Raw genomic sequence first — 21,171 nt, 5'->3', positions numbered from 1 at the left:
CAGAAGTGGTTTTTAAGTCATTTTATCAGAAATCTCATTAGCAACTGGAATTTTTATGTGTAGGGCTTTGTGCAATAATGTGCGGGGTTTTGATTTTAATTCACACTGGCTGGAGATGGGTTGTTTTAAAGATGGTTGTGTAATACTGTTGGCCATATATTGAAGATCTTTACCACAGGTAGACCTGCCCATTGTTGTCGTTCCCACCCTTCCCCCCAAAAACATTAGTGTCAGCCTCTCCACCTTGCCTCTGGAGTGAATGTGGCTTGCGGGTTCCCCGTGGCCCAGGCACGGAGGAAGGATGGCAAAGAGCGGAGGAAAACTAACACAATGAGGGGCAAGAAGTTGTGAAGAGTTAAGGGGAAGGGAGGGATGAGAAGAGGCAGGAGGGGTGGAGGATGCTGAGGGGCTCTGGGCTGGAGCAGCTCTCGCTGCCCTTGGCCGGCGCGGCAGGGTTACCTTTGCGGGGGTGCGTGGCGGAGCCGAGCCGTGCCGTGCTGTGCCGTGGGAGGAGTGAGCCCCTCTGCAGCTGTCACGGGCCCCTGATGAATCACTATCCCGTCACTTGGCTGCCGTCCCCCAGCGCAGGGAGGAGGGAGGGAGACCTGCCGGGGAAACAACAGTCGAGCCTTCAATTTAAGGACAATATGCCTTTCACGGGCACCGCACCCACCTCTCTCCGTTTGGATTTAAAGAACAGAATTGTCATCTGTGGTGATATCCTTTCTTTAAATTAAGGCCTCATAGTAAAGCAGAGTAATAGAAGCTTCTGTTTGTTTCCCTGGTTTACAGGTGCAGAAGTCCCAAACTAGTTCAGATGTTGCTGTTTCCTCAAGCTGCAGGTAAGGATTTGACTGAAAATTGCCATTTTTCAGCAAGCCTTTTACTGTATTTTTTTTTTAACTTCAAGTGATAAGTAAAATATTTATTCTTGTTTTCCACGTTAAGTGGATGAGTAGGTGCTGGAGGATCGCTTTTATGTGCATGCAACCAAGTCTGCAAACCATGAGCACATATACTTTTTCAGTAAATTGTTTGACTTTATATTAGGTACTGTCTTTTTGAACTCATTGCGGTATCATCCTTTTTTATGTGTAAATCAGACAAGGTAAAGAAATTTAAAACGAATGATATTTGTTTAGAACTTGTGATAAAATGTCAGTTAAAGTGTGAAAACTTCATAGCTGAAATGACACTTAGGCTTAAGGATCTTCATACCATTACTGCAGGAGGAAGTTTTTATATAATTTTAGTAGTCTTTTTAAAAGAGCCGAAGCATTTCTTTTAAACTGAAAAATTACTAGTTCAAATGCCTTGGAGGCAGAGTCACCTATGAAGTTTCTACTGGGAACAATTACTTAGAATGAGTACGTTAAATAACATTATCAAAAGTTTTAGGTATAAAGTGGAAGGATGGGGCACTTCAGTCATAAGCCCCAACATCAACCAAAGGATATGTCATGGTGGTGATGGCTGTTGGCCTGTATATATAAAGCTATTGAAATCACCAGTCTGAAATATTCAGCTGCTTTTGTGCAGGTTAAACTTTTAATTTTTGCTTTGAATCGGAATTGTTCTCTTGTTTTGCTTAAGCGACAGCTGCTGAGATAGAGCAGAGTGCTAAGGCACACTAACGCCTATATGGATTCACTGTATGTTGGTCATATCCCTTTTCAGTTGGGCACGCTCTAGGTAATCCACAAAGCAAACAAGTGAGCAGACATAATAATGTTTTAATGCTGCATTTGTTTCAACGGAAACAGAGGAACAATTAAGTAGTTTGCCAGAGTAAACACATACATCAGGAATATCTCATTCCCTGTCAGTAGATGATAGGTTTCCACAATTGCTTCAAGTGTTTTATTTGGTTTGGAGGCCCATTATATTGCCACTGAGTGGTAAATCTTGAAAAAGCAGAGTGTTAATTTGTTGTTAAAGGAATATATGTCTTCATAAATTGGGATTCCATCTTTGTAGGTGTCTTAAAAATAAAAGGTTGCATGAATGTTTAAAGTACAGTACTTGGAATTATTCTGTTACAAGCTGTAAAAATAATTACAGTAGCTGGTCAGTTGTGTGTGGGGCTAAAACATGAATTAAGCACTAGAATAGGTCAAGTTGGGAGAAGCTGTGAATTTTTCACTGAGTGTTTTTGAGATGTTGATTAACAGTGGGCTGCATCTTGTAAAGGCAGTTCCTATGTAATTCATGTTAAATATGTCACTAAAACTAGTTGCATCTTGTTTTCAGGTCTATGGAAATGCAGGATCTAGCCAGCCCACACAGACGACTAAGTGGTAGTAGTGAATCCCCCAGTGGTCCAAAACTTGATAACTCTCATATAAATAATAATTCCATGACACCCAATGGCACAGAAGGTGAGCCTTTTTTTAGTGTTTCGTAATTTGTTTTTTCTCCTTGTTGCATTGATGTTGTTGCAGTCAGCAAGCTATATAATGTTTTACTATTTTAGATGTTCCGTGTTTATTGATATGATGCATAAAGTCAACGTTCAGTGTTTGTCAGTAGTTACTATTATCAAGTTTCAGCAATAGCTTTTGTTCCAGGTTTGTGTTTCTGTCATGGAGTTTAAATGGACTGAGCAGGTACTATGTGCAGAGCTTTAAGTAAAAAAAGGCAAAAAACCTGAAAGGGAAGTTTAATGATGAGGGCGAAAAGTAGGTGTTTACAATTGCCATAATACAAAATGCAATTTTTTAGCCTTTTTCACTATTTTGGTATTTCTTTATGTTCTCACTTTTTCCAAGCTCTGAGGCTATGAAAGTTTTGTCAAGTAGGCTAATAAAACTGTGTGTTGAAAGTTCCTCGGGCTAGCTTGCTGCTCTGATGGAGTGGCCAAAATTCAAACAGGTGTAGTAATTCAATGGGGTAAACTGATACCTATTTTTCAAGAAGCAGTCAGGCAGTTGATAAGTTATGTTTGTTCTCAGTAGAATACTAACAACAGAACAACCTAACAGCTTTTCCAGTAATATAATACATCTAGAATACATATAATAATACATATAATGAAACACAGAAGGGTTTATACAACAAGCACCAAAAAGTACTCTTTCCTGTAAGATTTCCACAGCAACAGTGGGAAAGATCATGCATGACATTTGGCTAGCTATGTGAACAGAGACTTATTGCACTACTAGTTAAGAGAGTCACACAGCTTTAATATTACTGTTCAATATAAATGTATAGGCAAACAACTGTTGTAACAAAGATATACCTTTTTTTCCCCCCCTAAGAACTAGGTCATATTAGTGCTGTCAGACTGTTACGGATTATGGACATGCCTTGCATTCTCCCAGGAAAGGCACATGTCAATCAAACAAATGTCGTCCCCCCTCAATTCCCCAAACATCTCTGTTATTCATTCTAATTGGAGTCCTTGGTAGCGGGGAAGGTTTATGGGTTATCAGATTAACAGGTGTTTGTGCCAGAGTTCTGTAAAATTTAGTTTTTGTTATTGTTGTAAAAGTATTACAATAGAATTTTAAGCCATTTGAGAAAACAAAAAACTTTTTTAAAGAATAAAGTGCTTCTTATGTTCATGTAGTTTAAACAGAAAAATATTTTATGTCCACAGATGAGTCTTCTTCCTTTAAAATACACAAGTATGTTACTAGATTTTTATATCATGTTATCAGGTATATACCACTTTTGGTACAGGATGAAATTGGTTGACCCTTTCAAATTAAAATTCCTCTACCTCACAAAAGCCTTTGCTGTAAACTTCACCAGCTTTAGTACTTCTATGTAATTTGAAGGTTCTTTAGTAGCACAAAAATCAAGAGTGTTCCTTGAAATACTGAAAGACACTCATCATTTGGCTTGACTTTTTGTTCAGTATGTAGTTGCTGTGTGCTGACATACACTCTGAAAAATGCTTAATATTACTATGTCAGGAAATGAGCTATATATTGTATCTATCTATTAATGCATTCTCCTAAGGTAGCAAATAATTTGAGAAATAGTATTCCAAATTATAGGTAGGTATCAGAGTTTATTTCAAGAAATTCAGATAAACCTGACAAGGTAACTTGTTTATCTGACACTATAATTTTAAAGTTTAAAAGAATTTGGGGTGATTTCTACCCAGAAAGCTCTAACTTGCAATACGTGTTTGCCTCCTGAGATGAAGCCAAATGGTTTTCTTTTGTTTGCCATTTTCCCTCAGGTGACATGACCCTCCTCAGCACTGCAGACTGGTTGCTCAGCCCTAGCACACAGAGCCCCACAGGTTTGGGTGGCTGCAGTGGGCGCAGCAGGCGTGGGCGCTCAGCATGCGTTTTTCCGATGTTGTTCAGAAAGTGTCCCAACAAATAACTTGTGCTTGATGATTCTGGTCTAAGCTTTCTAATTTGAAAATTCCTGTCTCTGATTACTCTTAAGTGAGCAGTTTGTCAAAGAAACACAGTAGAATAATTTATTTCTGAATTAGATGTGTGCCAAGAGACAAAATTCATAAGAGAATCAGATGCCTAAGAATCTGAAGGTGGAATTTTTACTGCTAATCTGTTTTATCTTGAGAAAATGTTTTGTTAGGCTCCTTGACCTGCTAAAGAGACTTAAGAAAAAGTGGAGTGAATGAAGCAAGAGTTTCCTATTTTTTTTTAATGAAGGGTGAAGTAAAATTATTTTTTCTTGGCTTCTTGAAGCAGAATCCTGCTGAGACATAAGTGGCTGATTCTAAGAGTGGAGTCATAAGGGCTCACCAAACATCTTTCTTAAAATGTGGCAGTGTGGTTTGCTTGCTTGTTGCACAGGGAGTGGAGATGTGAGTTGCTGAATCTTAATATGTTAAATATAATATGTGAAATCAGCTTCTATTTTACCATGCACTCATTCTCACTAACATGAAAGAGCCCTCCTTTTTTGGCATAATGGATCTTCATGTGAACGAGAAGCAAGGCCTCTAGCTATTTGCATGTTATAAATATCTTGTAAAGATATGTTAAATTTGATTTGACTATGGGTGTGACTTTGGCAGGTTTCCATGCCCCGAAGTGCAGGATATGTTCATTAGATGAGGGGGAGGGGGGAAAAAATAAAGAGAAGAAGAAAAAAAATACCTGTCCCAAAGTGAAATGGCCACGTTTCAAACAAATGCTCTTTAATTTCTCTAAGGCACATTTTCAGACTTGTCTCTTATTGATGTTATTCGGCAAGAGGATGTGGTTGGAAGATAGCTCACTGTTTTTAGCTAATATTTTTAGCTTCACACTTAGTTGTAAGTTTTCAAAGCAATGAATGGGGATTTAGTTGTGTGATTGAGTCTGAGTTTAATCTCTACATGCAGCTTATATATAATAACTCTTTGTGTGCTTAATTTCACTTTGATAGAGCAAAATTCTTCTCTGGATCAGGCAGCGTGGCCTTTACTGATGGGGAAGTAACAAGGAAATTATAGACCTTGACCAGTCAGAGATTCCCCAGGATCAATGCAAAGGCATAACACTAAAATGTCTGGATAAAGGCACTCAGAAAAATCAGTCCTGGTATGCCAAAGTGGTGCCAGTGATAAAAATACTACAATATTTGAGGTTTCCATGTTCTCTTTAAGTGTTTTTCCACAAAATACCCTCTATTGTAGAAATAGGCAGACACTGGACACCATAAAAATCAAGGTCCTGTATGACTTACCTAAGAAAATCTCTTAAAAAAATTATTGAAGTAGGGATCAAAATGTTCATTATCATGCCTTATCTCTAATATTCCTTTGCCAGTGAATTGCTGTAGTGGGCTGATGCAGAAGGAGTTAAAGGAACAATAACAACAGAAGCTCATAAAGTTGTCATCCCTTAAGTTTTATCAGACAGCTAGTGGCTATTCCAACACCCGTGCCCAGATTGGTAGATACACTTTAGAGAGGAAAGGCTGTGAGTAATCAATAAATTTGAAAGGAGTAGGAAAACTGTTTTCCGTAGCAGACAATTGCATCCAGTTTCTGCCTATGATGATCTTTACTTTTATCTAAAGAACGTAAATCAAATCTGATTGTTGGCATAGAGTGAGAAACAGAAGCCTGTGGCCCGTCATGTTGATGTTTTATGCAACTAGATGGAAAAGAATAGATGAGGACTGGGAGAGGGAGCTGTGATTTTCCAAGCAACAACATTCATATTAGTGGTATGGACTTGCTACCACCCTTTTATTTGAGTGTTCAAGAAGGAAGGAGAGAAGGCATTGTCATATTAAGTGGGAAGGGAAAATGGGTAACAAATTGAAGATCAGATTTTCAAAGATACGTAGGAAGGGAGGCTTCAAAGGGAGTTGGACACCAAAATTCCTTTGGAAAAAAAATGGTTCTCGCTCTTTAAGTACCTGCTGCAACATGAGAATGAGATCTCACACAAAGACAGTCAAAGCTCTCCACTATGAGGCTATCTGATGGGTCGTCATTAGAAAGATTGTTTTAAGTCTGGTGAATATAAATCAATCTTCAGGGTTTCAAAAGACAGCACTGTGTAGTAAGTTTGCTGTCAAGTTGCTTTACTACACAATGGAGAAAAATTTGTTTTCAGCATTTCCTGAAGTAATGAGGGAGTAAAATATTGAAATCCATAGAGAGGGTAGAGCTGGTTATTGTTATAGCACATGATGTGGATTTTTGTAAGAAAATTCTATTTCTATAAATTTTATTTGTTGTAATTCTAGCAGTACTTTGTAGCACTCAAAATAGTCTTTCAGTATTGCAATTAAGCCTCCTCATTGGCAATGAATGATTTTTAATTTATTCCTATTTTTAATAGTTATTTTTTGTTTGCTTTGGGTTGCGAAGTTATGGTAGGTGATGTCAATCTGAGCAAATGATCCTCCTTTTGGGTATGCTTTGGTTTTGGTACCTTTTAATTACTCATTTCTGGAGTTTCTGCTGATTATATAAGCTGAGGTTTCTATATTTGTGTTTGCATTGAAGAACTTTATGGTATGAAACTTGTAATCAATGTAGGGATACCTCCATATTTAGAAATCCTGAAATAATAGTGTACTAAAGGTAGATCTAATATTTGCATTTCAGTAGGGTATTAGCATCAAGAACTACTGATGCTAACTTTACTCAGCCCCAGAAGACTGCAAGAGGACAGTTGCATGGCCAGAGGCAAAAAACTGCAGAGGTCACAGGCTCAAAGAAGCAACCTGTAGAGGCTAATAAGACTCTTCAACCTGATGGCACTGTTGGAGGATAAAAATCAGATACAGCCAGTTTATGTGAAGGCAAGGAACTTGGACTGTCCTTTCTTCCCTGCTCTTCACCTTTTTTTCTTGCTGTATTGCATTGGCTTCCTTCCAGACTTTTTGTCTTATCTGTGCTTTTGTTCTCCTGTTTCCCCAAGAGTCTTTCCGTCTGTTCTGAGCACATGTAGCATAATGCTCTATTATTCCTCTTTCATAGGTATTTGGCCAGTGAAATAACTTGTCCACTCCTCTGCTGGCTCAGTCCAGCAACTGTAAGGTTGAGGAGGAAACTGGCTATTCAGTATTTATGTACTTACTGTTTTTTCTGTATGTATGGGCATCTGTTTTTGAAAGCTTCACCATTTCCTTTTTTCAGGTTTTCCTGAAAGAAAGAACCTTATTTAAGTGATAAGTTAGTAGCAGTACAGGTTCCCACAGGCATTTGAGGGGAAAAAAATATTCCCAATGACAAATTACTTAAAAGGAAAACCAAAAACCAAACCAAAAGGAACATCTTGGAAGCGTCATTATTTTAATATAATTTATTTTGCAATATACGTATTCACAGCACAGAGCAGACTGTGGATGAAGCATGGTGGTGTGAGAGTACCCTCTGAGTTTGTCTGAGGGTCGCAGAGCCCCCTGTGCACAGTGGCTCTGCACAGACTCAGGAATGTCAAGGACCTATGAAGATGTCCAATACTTTACTGAAAAGTGTAACTGCAACACATCATACTAGGTGTGGTGTCCTTCCAGTGGGACCAGCCTGTTATGCACGATCTGCAGGTATGCAAGTGTGATTGCGTGCACAAATGTCATATGAAATGTTGTATGTTATATGCCTGGCCAGTAATACAGATGAGATGGAAATCCAGCCCCTGGATTCTGCACTAGCAGAAACTCCAGGGAACAGAAGTAGAACATCTCAGTTAAAGATCACACTTTAGTAGGGTGGTATTTGAAGTGCCTTAGCAACTTCACAGCCTTGTGACTTGATGATTTAGCTTTTGCATTTGCATCTTGTAATCTTCTGAGGGGTTTTGCTTGGCACAGGTAGATTAAAAAAAAAGAAACTTTGTTACACTTCGGGGTTAGCAGTGTCATCTGACCCCTGCTCAGTGAGTGAAGTACCTGTGCCACCTGGTTTGATGAAATAAGCTAGAGAATTTGGTGCTGCTACCTGCTGGGTGGAGAGTAACGGAAGCTGGGACTGTCCCTCTTTGTCCGGGTGAATTTGGCTTTAAGTCTGTCTGTCCTGGAGTTCATACCCTGGCCAAAAGTAGAGTATATTGTTTCCCATTTGTGAAAAGTCCCACCTGCTTTGTCGTTCTGCTTCTGTCTTCAGAATAGACTTCACATGACTTAGTCTTGTGTCTTGTACACCTAAACGGCAGAGTGGGCTTGACTTCTCTGTGCTGCTCTTGTGTTCACTTGAAGACTTCGTGTTCTGAGAAGCTGGCTGAAGACAACCTTCTTTGCCATTAATGACGGGGCCATTAATGATGTTTTGTGGTTATTCTGTCTGGCTGTGGTTAAAGAATATGGATATTGTACAAGAACACTGCAAACTGTTAAACATGTGCATGGCCAAATTCCCAATCTAGAAAAGGGAGGGGAAAAAAAAGGAAATAGTCCATGACACCTCTAAAAGGATTGCTTCTGGATACATGCTGCCTCCATTTGGACAGAAAAGATACAAAACATTTGATATAATTGGACATGTGAGTGTGAAGGGATAAGAACATTAGTTTGACTCAGATATACTCACCTCCTAAATGCAGTTAATGAGAATATTTTAACCCATGACTGTACTTGTCATATTAATATCCAGGCTGAATATCGATTAGCAGCTACAAATACTGTCAAACCTTGTCTCTACCCAGATGGTTTTGAATTTTCTTTCTGATTTTGCACTGTAGCAGTGCCACAATTTCTTTGTAAATTTAAGGTTTTTACTGCTAGATGAGCAGGTACAATGACACTAAAGCTCTCTCAGCTGTAATGAATAACATAGGAGGAAGATGAGGGTCATGGAGCTGTAGGCAGTGAAAGCTGGGTGTTAGCCACAGCCTGAATACTGCAGAAGTTTTGAAGCCTCTCACATCGGGGGGGGGGGAGAGCAGGAAACAGTCTGGGCTTGAACTAGAATGTGCTACTTTGAGCAGGGACTTTCTTTGAAAATTAAACATAAATTTAGGCTGGAAGTTCTGGTAGTTTCCAGACAAGGACATTCAGGAAGACTTCTCTGCTTTGAGAAGCAGGAACAAGTAAGTAAGTTTATCGGGCTTTGTGGTCAGGAACTGATGATTTGATAAGCTGTGATAAAAAGAGAGAATAATATCCTAGATAGGAATTAGTATAATTGAGTAACCTTAACCCTCAGTAACCTTCAGTAACCTGTTTATAATTGCAAGATTCTTCACCTCAGAGAAGTGTTTGGATAAAATAGTGGAAAATATAATCAGCTTAGAGATTCAAGAAATAATTTTTGTCTCATTGTTAGTGACAGTTATCTATTCTGATTTAATGTATATGGCATAGCTGTTAACAAAGACTAGTTCAGTAGAGCAAACCTTATATGTATTTTAGATAATAAAAGCAATTTTAGAAAGATATTTAAAAACCTTGCCTTTTGCACGCTTGAAGGTGCAATCTTTATGAGGTATTCCTGCAACTTCTGTGTTAGGAGTGGCCAAATATTAGGTCTCTAAATCCATATTTAAAGTAGCCAGCATCTCATTTCTCATAGCACTCTTCACTGATAAGTACACCAGAAACTGCATGACAAGCTGTGAACTAAGAAAGTTGTTACTTGGCCAACAAGGCACATGAACTTGTGGGTTCTGGTCTGAAATTCTCTTTCTTGGTAGAGTTCAGAAACTGCTGTGTAAGTAATTTTTAGCCACCTTTTGCAATATGTCTGACTAAACACCATGTTGCACTTGCAGTCCCTGAGTGTCTTAAGAAGAAATATCTTGACAATCAATATAACATTAGATCATCAGTTACACCATCTCTGAATTTTTGTGCTTTTTTTTGCTCCAAACTAACACTTGTGTTATTATCTGCTAGTCTTATTTTTTTTTCTATTATTGTATTGTGGTTTTTTCCTACACAGTTTTTTCTTAAATCTTGTTTTTTAGAATTTCACAAATTGCTAGAAAAGAAAAATAAGGAGGAAAAATATCTCTCTGTTGACATAGTTTCTTAACCTCCTTAGTATATCAACCAAAATTATATCAGTAGTTCTAAATAAACGTTGCATTTTTACTGCAGGTTTAGAATACGTTAGATTTCTCCATGAACTTTTTATTGATAATCTGTTTTATTACATGAGTGATTTTAGTTGGCACTAAAACTTAGTAGTACATTGCTAAATCAGAGTCTGTTCTCTACAATTCAAGTCTGATGATTCTGCACCTCTGTAAAAGTCAGTTTTGATAAAGGAGTGGCAGAAATCGGAACTCTCCTGTGTCACTTTCTGGTGTCTGCCACAACTGAGCATGGTGTTGGCAGTTACTGGCAAACTGGCAATGTGTGCTGTGTAGATGTGGCAATATTCCCACTCATTTCCCAGTGTCATCTTTTGAAAGCTTAGGACATTGTTGCAGAAATGTTAATTGTCGTGGAAAATGTGAAGAGCTGAAATTCAGAGCATGCTTAAGCAGCATGCGGCAGGGCCAGGTCCACACCCCTCCAAAGCCTGGCTTCCTTGCGCAGCTCCACATGTCTCTCGTGATAGACGTGGATTACTGATGTGCTCCTGGGATAGACTGTGAGACTTGTAACCTTAGGCAGTCCCTTTGCAGCTCTCTTTCCTCATGATTCTGGGATGAAATATGCTCCACTGCAGGTCAATTTTAGTCTTGGACAAATTAGAGACCTTTCCTTTGCAGTAAGAATACACATGGTAAATATTTCCAAAAGGTAACCCCCATGGCTGTTCTTCTCAGTTTATTTTTTTGTATAGCAAGCTTTCATCCTCGTGAAATGTCCTTAGGCTAATAAAAGGAAATGTGCAGTAATTTTCAGGCATTTTGATTGAAATGCTTGGGGAGTGGAGAGCTTCTCAGTCCCTATCCATTTTTATTCAATTCCCAACTATCAGCAACACAAAGGTTCATTAAGGTCATACTTGTTCCTAAAGATGGCATATTTATTATCACCCAAGTAATGGGTATCCAGATTAGGAATAATGTGAACATCCTTTCTTATATGGTGGGTTTTTTATATTCTGGAGATACAACAGCTGAGAGAAGAGACATAAGGAAAAGCTTTTATGAAAAATTTGTGAGCACCTCAGTCAGCAACTAAATTAATTTCCATGAAGAAGGCACTGCATTCTATTTCATATGTTTTCCTCTATCTTCAAAATTAGTATGTCTAGTAAACAACATTCAGTTATAAACTATGTTGCACTGAAATATTGCTCATGAGTCATAGAGACAGAAATTCCATTTTGATGAGGTTTTTCCAAAAATGGTATCTTGAACAAGGATCCAGGTAGGTGTAAAGACACATGAAGAACGCTTTTAAAACAACGGCAAGAGAAACATTTACATCCACTCAGAAAGAATCATAGAATGGTTTAGGTTGGAAGGGACCTTAAAGATCACCTAGTTCCAGCTCCACTGCCTAGGGCAAGGACAGCTTTAATTAGACCAGGAGGCTCAGAGCCCCATCCAGCCTGGCCTTGAAAACTTCCTGGGCTGGGGCATCCACAAGTTCTCTGGGCAACCTGTTCCAGTGCCTTACCACCCTCACAGTAAAGAATTTCTTCCTAATAGTCTAATCTAAATCTACCCTCTGCCCGTTTGAAGCCATTTCCTTTTGTCTCATCACTACATGCCCTTGTAAAATCTCCATCTCCATCTTTCTTATAGGCTCCCTTCAGGTACTGGAAGGCCTCAATTAGGTCACCCCTAAGCCTTCTCTTTTCCAGGCTGAACAATCCCAATTCTCTCAGTCTTTTCTTGTAGGAGAGGTGCTCCATCCCTCTATTCATCTTGGTTGCCCTCCTCTGGACTGGCTCCAACAAGTCAATGTACTTCCTGTGCCAGGAGCTCCAGAGCTGGATGCTGTACTCTAGGTGGTGTCTCAGAGAGCAGAGGGACAAAATCTCCTCCCTCACCCTGCTGGCCACGCTGCTTTTGATGCAGCCCAGGATACGATTGGCTTTCCAGGCTGCAAGTGCACATTGCTGGCTCATGTACAGCCTCTCATCCACCAGCACCCCCAAATCCTTCTTGACAGGGCTGCTTTTTTCTAAAACAACTGATGCTATACTTCTCTATGGTGTGTGAGGCAGTTCAGTGTAGTCCATGGACTGCTAATTTGCAGTTATCCAAAAGTGAGCAATATGGAGTATTATTTCTGCAGTAGAGAAGAGGAAGTGTTTGGAGAAAGCGTATACTGAAAACTTACACTCTCTACTCCAATTTAGGTTGATCTGTTTTATCTTCCTCTCTTTTCCCCCAGCACAACTGTCAGCTATAGAGGAAAGCACCTTTCATTGTTATTTCCAAAATGATAAGTGCATTATGAAAATTAGGTTCAGAAAACTTGCAGATTTTGGGGAAAGTTGGAGTAGTCTATGAGAGAAGTATTAGTTTGTAAAATGTAGTGGTGAAAATACAGTTCTAAGAAAAAGCAGAAGATAATGTAGATGCTATAATTCTTCATATCTAGGTTGACAAACTGTAGAAGGTCCTGTAAAAGTCTGGTTGTTTCTGAAAAATTACTCGTGATAGACACTTTGCAATAAATATTTTATTACATCTTATGTTAGACTTTGAGTATTTAGTTATTAAATGGATGGTGGATAGTTTATATGCTGTGTTTTTAAGAAATACCTTTGTATTAGAGTTACAGTTCAGATCATGAGTGAGTACTTTTGAAGTGAACCTCTTGACCACCCTTTCTTATCATGTTACTTCACCTTGTGAAGTCTGTTGGACTTCACTTCTTTCAAAAAAGGTGCAGAAGTGCAGCTAATATTCTCCAGCTGAATAACCTCCCTCAGAAATGCCTAACCTGTGGAAACTGGACCTCCTGCACCAACCATTTAACTGCATCAAACTTTTCTTACTGGGATACACTGCTTGTTAATGCAGACATAGCAAAGTTTTGTGTTGAGCTAGGTGCTGACTTCCCAAGTTAGCAGACAGAACCCCATGTGGGAGTCAAAAGAAATAGTGGGCGATTAGTAAAATCTTGAGAGATTGCTTTCTAATCTCGTGGTAAGGTTTGGTGAAAGAAATAGACATGCAGAAATAAAAATTTAGATTGGCAATGAAAGGAAAGGTCTTTTGTCAAAAGAGGGAAGTGCCTCTGCCTCACCCTTTCCAAACCTGGTACCAAAAGCTTTTTGCTAGTGATGATATACTTGAACACATATATATATAAACATACATGCACAGATATATGCATGTATGATGACATTAAGGCTTTACATGTCAAATGGGGTGCAGTTTACCTTGGTTTTCTCAGATTTACTTTCCACAGTGTTACAGAACTGCCTCACTGAAAGGTCAGGTATGCACCAGCACTGGTGTGTGGGAAGTGGCGTCTGTGTGTGTCAACAAGAGTGAAAGGGGGGGGATCTTGATAGTAAGATCAGCTCCATTGTTTTCTGAAACATCATCCTCAGTTGCTTTTGGTGTGTTGTAACTCCAAAATCTAAATGTGTAAAAATGGATTTGAGAGATTGCCATGCTGATCTGCTGACAGCCTGGGAGTAGAGATTGTGCCTATTTTAAATCCATGGCAGGTCAGTCCCGTCCTTGCTCTATGGATCAGGATACTGTCATTGCAGAGTTGCACTGGAGCAATGGAAATAGAAATTGTTTATTTAATTGAGGCTTTATTAAAAGTAGCTAATTAATTATTAATTATGAATAAGCATGAGCCAGGAGATAATCTCTCTTGGTTTCATTCTTTTTTACTCTGTAATAGCCGTGTGGGGTTGTGGATGCAGAGGGAATAAAATGTGAAAGCATTCTTTAAAGTGTCTGGTGAGAACTGTGTCGCCTTTGTTTATTCAGGGTCGTTGAATATAAAATTGGTTTTCATTTTGAGAGGAGAGATCCAGCATAAGGAAAGTGTTTTACTTCATCACAAATTCTTAATTTTCCTCTGAAAATTTCCTTGAATGGAAACAAAATTTAAACAGCTCTCAATAAAAAACATTTAAAAATTATGTTCTTTTTTGACTTATTCAACATGCTGTCTTTCAAGCCTGTAAATGCTGTGACCTGATCTAAATGTGGACCCTTATTGTTGGGTCTGCAGGATTAAGAGGAATCAGGACAGGTGCAGAGAGTTGCATGGGGACTTCTGGTTTGTTACACTGGCTCTTATTCCTTGGGGACAGAAATAACCCTCTTGATCATCTTATACGTATGTGTAAATCATAGCTGCCAGTACTTTGCATTGCTTGTATGCACAAATACATAAAATGCAAAATATCGATAGCCATGATTTAAAACATTTTTGGCAGATTTTTGTTTTATTGAGTTTGTGTCTGTAGTGAGTGTGTGTGCATGAGCATGCAAAAATATTAGGTGCACATAGAATATCTTCTGTTTCTATTTCTATAGTTAAAACAGAACCAATGAACAGCAGTGAGATTGCTACTACTACTACCACGGACGGGTCTTTAGACAATTTCTCAGGATCAGGTAAGGAATAAACAAAAGTCTTAAGCTCAGCATTTTTTCATTTACGATTTTCTTATCCCGCGTGGTCTGAACCTGTACACATCTGTTAAAAAGCCGTGCGCGTTTTCCAGCTCTTGCCTATTTCTGTTCATCTAAGTGGAAGTCAACAGGAGTTTTCCCTGAGTAAGGAGCATTACAGTATTGGGCTTATTAATGCCCATTGGTATGTTTGGTGGGAGTCTCACTAGGGAGTATTCTGGCCCAGAGTAATTACTCTCTTTTCTGTGAGTAAACATACCTGCCTCTTGTGATTAGTACTGTAATTGAGGTGTAGGTCTTCCTCATTTATTGTAACTCATTGTTGCAAAGGTATTCATTCTTTTGTCAAGCTTCTTTTCTTCTTGGAAGACAGACACAGCTTCTGACATAGAGGAGACAAACACTGTGAGAACAACCTGAGGTGTTTTCACAGTTTTGCCTACCTATGGACTAACTGTGGTATTTCCATCACATAGTTTTTATGGTGTAAATCAAATTAAAAAGGGATCTAATACTATATTGTGGGATTATATTTTTATAGAAGCAAAATTTAATATCTAGCAACCAGTCAGGCTCCAAGTAGCTAGCCCTTTCCCAGTCTTGTCACAGCCTCCATTTTCTGCACAAGCTGTTGTATATGAACGCATCAAACCTGAAAGCCCCCCAAAAGATTTCTAGAGTATTTTAGTTTTCTGAAAGAAGAAAAGACAAGTGTGTTTAGTTATGTACGTCTGTGGTGATCAGACTAAAGGTTGGACTGTAACATTTGATAAGTCTGCAGACTCACAGACCGCAGAAAATAAAAATTATCAGGCATGGAAGGCACAGAAAGAGGTTCCTTGCTTCCCTACATGCTTCACAAGCACTCCTGGAGTAGAAAGATGATGGATTTTCCCTGTAGCTGGCCAGGAAAGGGGTAGCTGGCAGAGGGTAATTATGCGTGCCTTGTTTATTTCCAAGTACTTAGCAGTAGGGCCTGTTGTTTCTCTGACTGTCTGATTTTACAGTAGTCTCATAACCTGCCGCTGACCCCTTCCTGGCAAAGGCTTCCAAACCCACCTTGGGACCTAAAGGAGAAGTGACACCCAAACAGAAACCAGAGAGGGAAGGGCTCCCAAAAATAACGCCCCGAGCAGAGTACGCCAGCACACCCGCCACACTCCCGGCAGCGCCCAAAAATACTGACGGGAATGGGGATGGGTTGGTATAAGGCTCTGTGTCAGCAGCGTGGGGCTGCCGGGGGAGCAGCTCATGGTGCAGCCACCTCAGCTTAAGTGTTTCACTAACAACATCTGCACCTTGTACATCTTTATGCAACGCTGGCTGATTTGAAGGTCTGAAAGCATTTTGGTAAGCAGATAAGGTGGAGGAAAAGTGAAGGAAGTGTAATATGGTAATACATAGTCTGTATCAGGAATTATTTTTTTTTAAGAAAGAGGCACGTGCTCTGAAGCTGGCCATATGTTTTCAATCGAAGCACGCATAAAGCTCCTTCATAAAATGTAGGTCTTAAAAATTCTAAAAGTTAATAAAATGTTGCACTTGAGATATCAACAACCCTTTGAAAATATGAAGGAAAATGTTTCCATTAGGAAATAGGTTGTTTGCATTGAAAATGTTGTCTGTGCGCAACCAAAGAATAAACTATCGTTCAGGAGTTGTACAAAGGGGCAATTTAGTATTTGAGATTTGCGATCAAGATTTTAATGTTAAGCATTCTTGTGTAGTTCCTGATAAAATATTATTTTCTATCTAAGGTATCAGTGATATTTGAATTTAATTAAACTCTTGTTAATACTCTGAAATTCTATTAGGAAAAATAATATTTATCTTTGGTGTGTGTATTTACACTTCTGTGTGCTTTCTTTTCTCCTTGGTGCAGCAATTGGAAGCAGTGGTTTCAGCCCAAGACAAACACACCAGTTCTCCCCACCACAGATTTACCCTTCCAAGTATGATATCTTTTTAAAATAATAATAGTACTAGTAATAATAATAAGTGAAATAGCCAGATTTTAACATCATATAAAATAATAATTGGGTCCATCTGTTAAGCCATAATTTAAACCACAGCAGCTTCTAGGGAAAAATGTGTTGTTTTTTTTTTTTAAATTATAAGAATGTACTTGAAAAATATCTGTAAGTTCTTATTTTACTTATTTTTTATTATTGATTTCTTATTGTTTTGTCTCTGTCTTATAGTTTCTGTTGTCTAGCATGGCCTATGATTATGTGTTACTGAAGTAGCAGGATTATATTAAGACTAAAAATAAGTACATGCATGTCTGTCTAATGCAGTGTTTGTCTTATTTTCTGTCATTTGTAATCAATAGCAGACCCTACCCACATATTCTTCCTACCCCCTCTTCGCAAACGATGGCTGCATATGGGCAGACACAGTTTACAACGGGAATGCAACAAGCTACAGCTTATGCCACTTACCCCCAGCCTGGCCAACCCTATGGAATCCCTTCATATGGTAAGAAATCACATCCGTGTTATTTCATTCCTGAGGTAAATATTCTTTAGGTCAAGATTATGTGACCCTTGTGTTAATACTTAGTGAGAAAGCTGTGCTCTAGAGCATTTCTTGTGAAAGACTGGTGATTTCCCGACGTTCGAATGACTGATACTTTAATTTATGTGTTAAAGAGCTAAGAAGGTACTCAAGAGGATGAATCCATTTGGGGATCAAGGAGAGAGGTTCATTAGCTTTTTATTGGTGATATCAGAAAAACAGCACTGAAATAGGAAAAGAGATCCGTGGGCTTCCATTAGACAGGCATGGCCCCTGGTGACTTGCTGAGGAGCTTTGCTCTCCAGCAGTGTGATAGGTTACCTTGGTACATAAAGGTCTGAGTTTCAGCTGATACAGATCACTGGAACCCAGATGAATTCATGAAGCTGTGCTGATTTTCAGCAGGCAAAAAACTGATTCAAAAGGACCCCCCCCCCAAAAAAAAAAAAATCTCACTTTCCAATGTTTTAAAAATCCCTGGAGGTGAAAATTGAGGTAAATTGACACTAAATCTCTGCCTGATGAAGGAGATAGTACTAAGTAGCAAATATTTCCAAAAAAATTTAATTTAAAACCAAGCTGCTGTGGGTGAGACCATTTTCCTGCCAGACTGTCTGCTGGCAGACCACATAGCAGTGCAGCAGCAAGGATGCATTATTAAAAAATAGACCTCATATTCCTCTGGGGGAATATATTAAAAATATACAATCCACATGCTTTGAGCAGTAAAGATACATTATGTAAAGATACATTCAGATAGTGTAAGTTTTATACAAAAATGACAGAACTCATCATAAAAGCTGTTCCGTTTAAAATTGTGAAAAGTTTTAAGTGCAAAACTGGTGAATCTTTCATCCTGAAATCTGCAAGTTGAAATCCACTGGATCTCAGGTATATCCTATAGCAGACTATTGTGAACAATCGGTAAAAGAAATACCTTATTATTTCCCCTTACTTTAAAATACAGTTCTAAACATAAATTGGATGTTTCAGATCAAATCCACATATTTTAAACTTACATTATGCAGATGGGGGAGTCTTACACACACACAAAACCTCCTGTTGCTGATGAGAGCTGTTTGCTAATTCCATCTGGATCAGGTGGGGTGATAACAGACGATCCCTTTCCCCACTGTGCTGTTTTTGACCTGTTTCTCCTGCGGACACCTCGTGTTCGTACTTGGCTGACTGTGGAGCTTGGGCAGCCCAAACACTGACTTTTTTGGTTTTTTGCTTGGTTCCTCTGGATGAAATCCTGACCTCACTGAAGTCAACTCTAAAATTCCCACTGACTTTAGCCAGGCCTTGATTTCACTACTTGAGTTTAGCTGTCTCGCTGTCGTCGGAGCTGTAATTGAGAGTTGCTTTACTTGGCAACTGCTCTCAGGGGTTAACATGCCTGCCTGCTCTTTTGTTTTGTTTTGTTTTCTTGCCTAGTCCATCCCCCATGCCTAAGACTTCAAATAATTTTGCCTAACATTTTACATTGCAGAGCTGATTTTGACCACTGAAACCCTCAGTTCATAAGCAAAGTAGATTTTTACGTGTTTTATTCTTTTCAGACAGTGACTTGTGGCTCGGACTAAGGTGCTTCTTACTGATGTATTGTATTGGAGCAATATTTAAAAGGAAATAACTATTAAAAATTTTTAGGACCTAGCATCCTATGTATTTTTTGCATATTTAAGGCACATCATATGATCTATGCTCCCAAATTAAATTATGCAGGGAGCATTGGGATGCTCATTTGCAACAGGCAAGAACTGAAACCTTGCTTAGAGCCAAAATTCTTCTCTTTGGTCTGCAGCTTAGGCCTCATGTACCCTCTGTCTTGCCTTTCTTTCATCCAGGCAGAAATCTTCCACTTCCATCAGGTATAAAGAGAGAAGACTTATGACATATGTGAAACGAAAAACTGAGTTGAGCAGGGGGGCTCTTTCTTTTTGTTTCTTTACTCTGGGTCTACTGGAAGAAAAAGTATTCATGAATTCCCATATCAGCCTTTCTCAAGTTTTCTCTCTAGGGCAAAGTTTGGGAAGATGCTGTCTCAAATGCACCTCTATCCTCTTCATTTTTCCACTTCCCCACCTCCACAGCAGTGCAGCCATGCAGGCAGGAAGGGGGGTGGAGGAGAATGCCATTGACAGCTGCTGCCCAGGGGCTCCTGGCTCTGCTTCATCTGCAAAGCCCCTGAGGAGGTTGGAGAATTTCCTGAAACTCTTTCCTCCTGCCTGCTCCAGCAGCAGCTTCTAGCAAAGGCCTTGCTTACCAACTTCTTTGCTTTCCAGATCCTGGCAGTCCCCTTGTGTTTTCTCACTCTCCCTTCCCACTTCCTTGCATACATTAGACTTGAGAAAAGAAGGGAGCATCAAGGTTTGATGAGTGAAGGCCTTCAGGATGAGAGCAGGTGGGAAGAGTAAGTCTCAGGAGATGAAAGGCTCTTCATAGCATGGAGGTTTGCAAAAGGGCATATGAGTGCCAAGTTGTCTTCACTCAAGTGGCATCCTCCTGCTGCTGCCTTTGATCGTCTCCTCCCACTTGGTCTGAGATGGACAATTAAATCACACTGTTAAAAAAAATTTAGACTACAAATTTAATTCTTGATTTAGTCAAACTTTCTCTAAGCAATATTTAATCAGCCTTTCAGAAGTCCTTAAACAGACAGCAAATAAGGATCACTGATACCAAATCATCCATTGCAGGAGTTTCCCCTTGAAAATGAGGTGTCAGATTTGTCATTGGGACAGTTTAATTGTAGCATAAAACAGAAGAAGCAAGTAAGCATCAGAGAAAAACAAACAAACAGGGATAATCTGGCAGTTAGCAGGTCTGGCAGAAGGAATTAAGGATAAATAATGACAGCAGTTGAAAAATAATTATTTAGATGGCAGAAAATATGCTGCCATTTGTATATAGGGAGGTATTGAAGTTTTGCAAACATAGTAACTTCTCAGCCCTTTCCTACCTTCAAACACTGTTGAATATTGTTTAAAAAAATCCAACCAGAAAATGGACTTAGATTAACAGTAATTTTCAAAGGAATGTTACTAATTCACACTTAGACAATTCAGTTCAAATATCGGTGGTTTCTGAACAATGAGGTATCACTGAATACCACAGTGAAACCTAAGAATATTGTATCACTTTTCCATTGCTTTGGCTATAATTATTTTTAAATGGTGGTTCATGTTGGGACACCCTTATAATTAAAACTAAGAGACAGAGGCTAAACTGTGTGAATTTCCTCAGTATTTTACTTGCTGATATTTACTTGCTTGTTGCCTTACAAATTGGGGGAAGAATCACTGAACTTGGGCAGCAAGTCGTTATTGATCGGACTTCAGATTCTTTTATGATTAAGTTTAGAAATGAGAGTGTAATGTGATGTGTAATGGATTTCCCTGTCAGTGCAGATTAATGACTCTGCTATTTTTTCCCAGTTTGGGAGGCTACTTCAGGAATAGTTCTTGTCTATTAGGTGTTTATTTGTTAAAAGACTGAATGCCTCCTATAGTGTTTAATTAGCTTTGAAAAATCATCATTACACTTAATACTGCTAGTTCTCTTTATCCACTTCTAATTCCTTAGAAATTAAGGAGCACTAGGAGCTGTGTAATTTTCATGTAGGAATATTATACGATGCAAATCTCAATTATGTCGTTAATGGGTAGATGGCAGGAGAGCTTGGCTATGCTATGTTTCATTAAAATCATATAAAGTTGCTAATCTACCTCTGTGTAATGTCATGAGTATATGGAAAAGCTTG

At 38.9% G+C, this 21,171-nt stretch overlaps 1 protein-coding gene across 1 annotated transcript in view; it reads left to right on the top strand.

Annotated features, from left to right (window-relative positions):
* Positions 1-786: 786 nt before the first annotated feature.
* Positions 787-21,171, top strand: part of EYA1 (EYA transcriptional coactivator and phosphatase 1) — an 85,381-nt gene continuing 64,996 nt past the window's right edge. Inside the window, exons 1-5 of the mRNA XM_039379839.1 lie at positions 787-842; positions 2,251-2,378; positions 14,790-14,870; positions 16,771-16,840; positions 17,221-17,366. Of these exons, the coding sequence (XP_039235773.1) occupies positions 2,255-2,378; positions 14,790-14,870; positions 16,771-16,840; positions 17,221-17,366 (421 nt within the window). The 5' untranslated portion in view covers positions 787-842; positions 2,251-2,254. The remainder of the gene's footprint in view (positions 843-2,250; positions 2,379-14,789; positions 14,871-16,770; positions 16,841-17,220; positions 17,367-21,171) is intronic.

The sequence above is a fragment of the Pipra filicauda genome, unplaced genomic scaffold (genome assembly GCF_003945595.2).
Source record: "Pipra filicauda isolate LSUMZ 115617 unplaced genomic scaffold, ASM394559v2 scaffold177_size2800117_pilon, whole genome shotgun sequence".
NCBI classification, from domain to species: domain Eukaryota; kingdom Metazoa; phylum Chordata; class Aves; order Passeriformes; family Pipridae; genus Pipra; species Pipra filicauda.
This window is presented reverse-complemented; position numbering and strand designations above follow the sequence as displayed.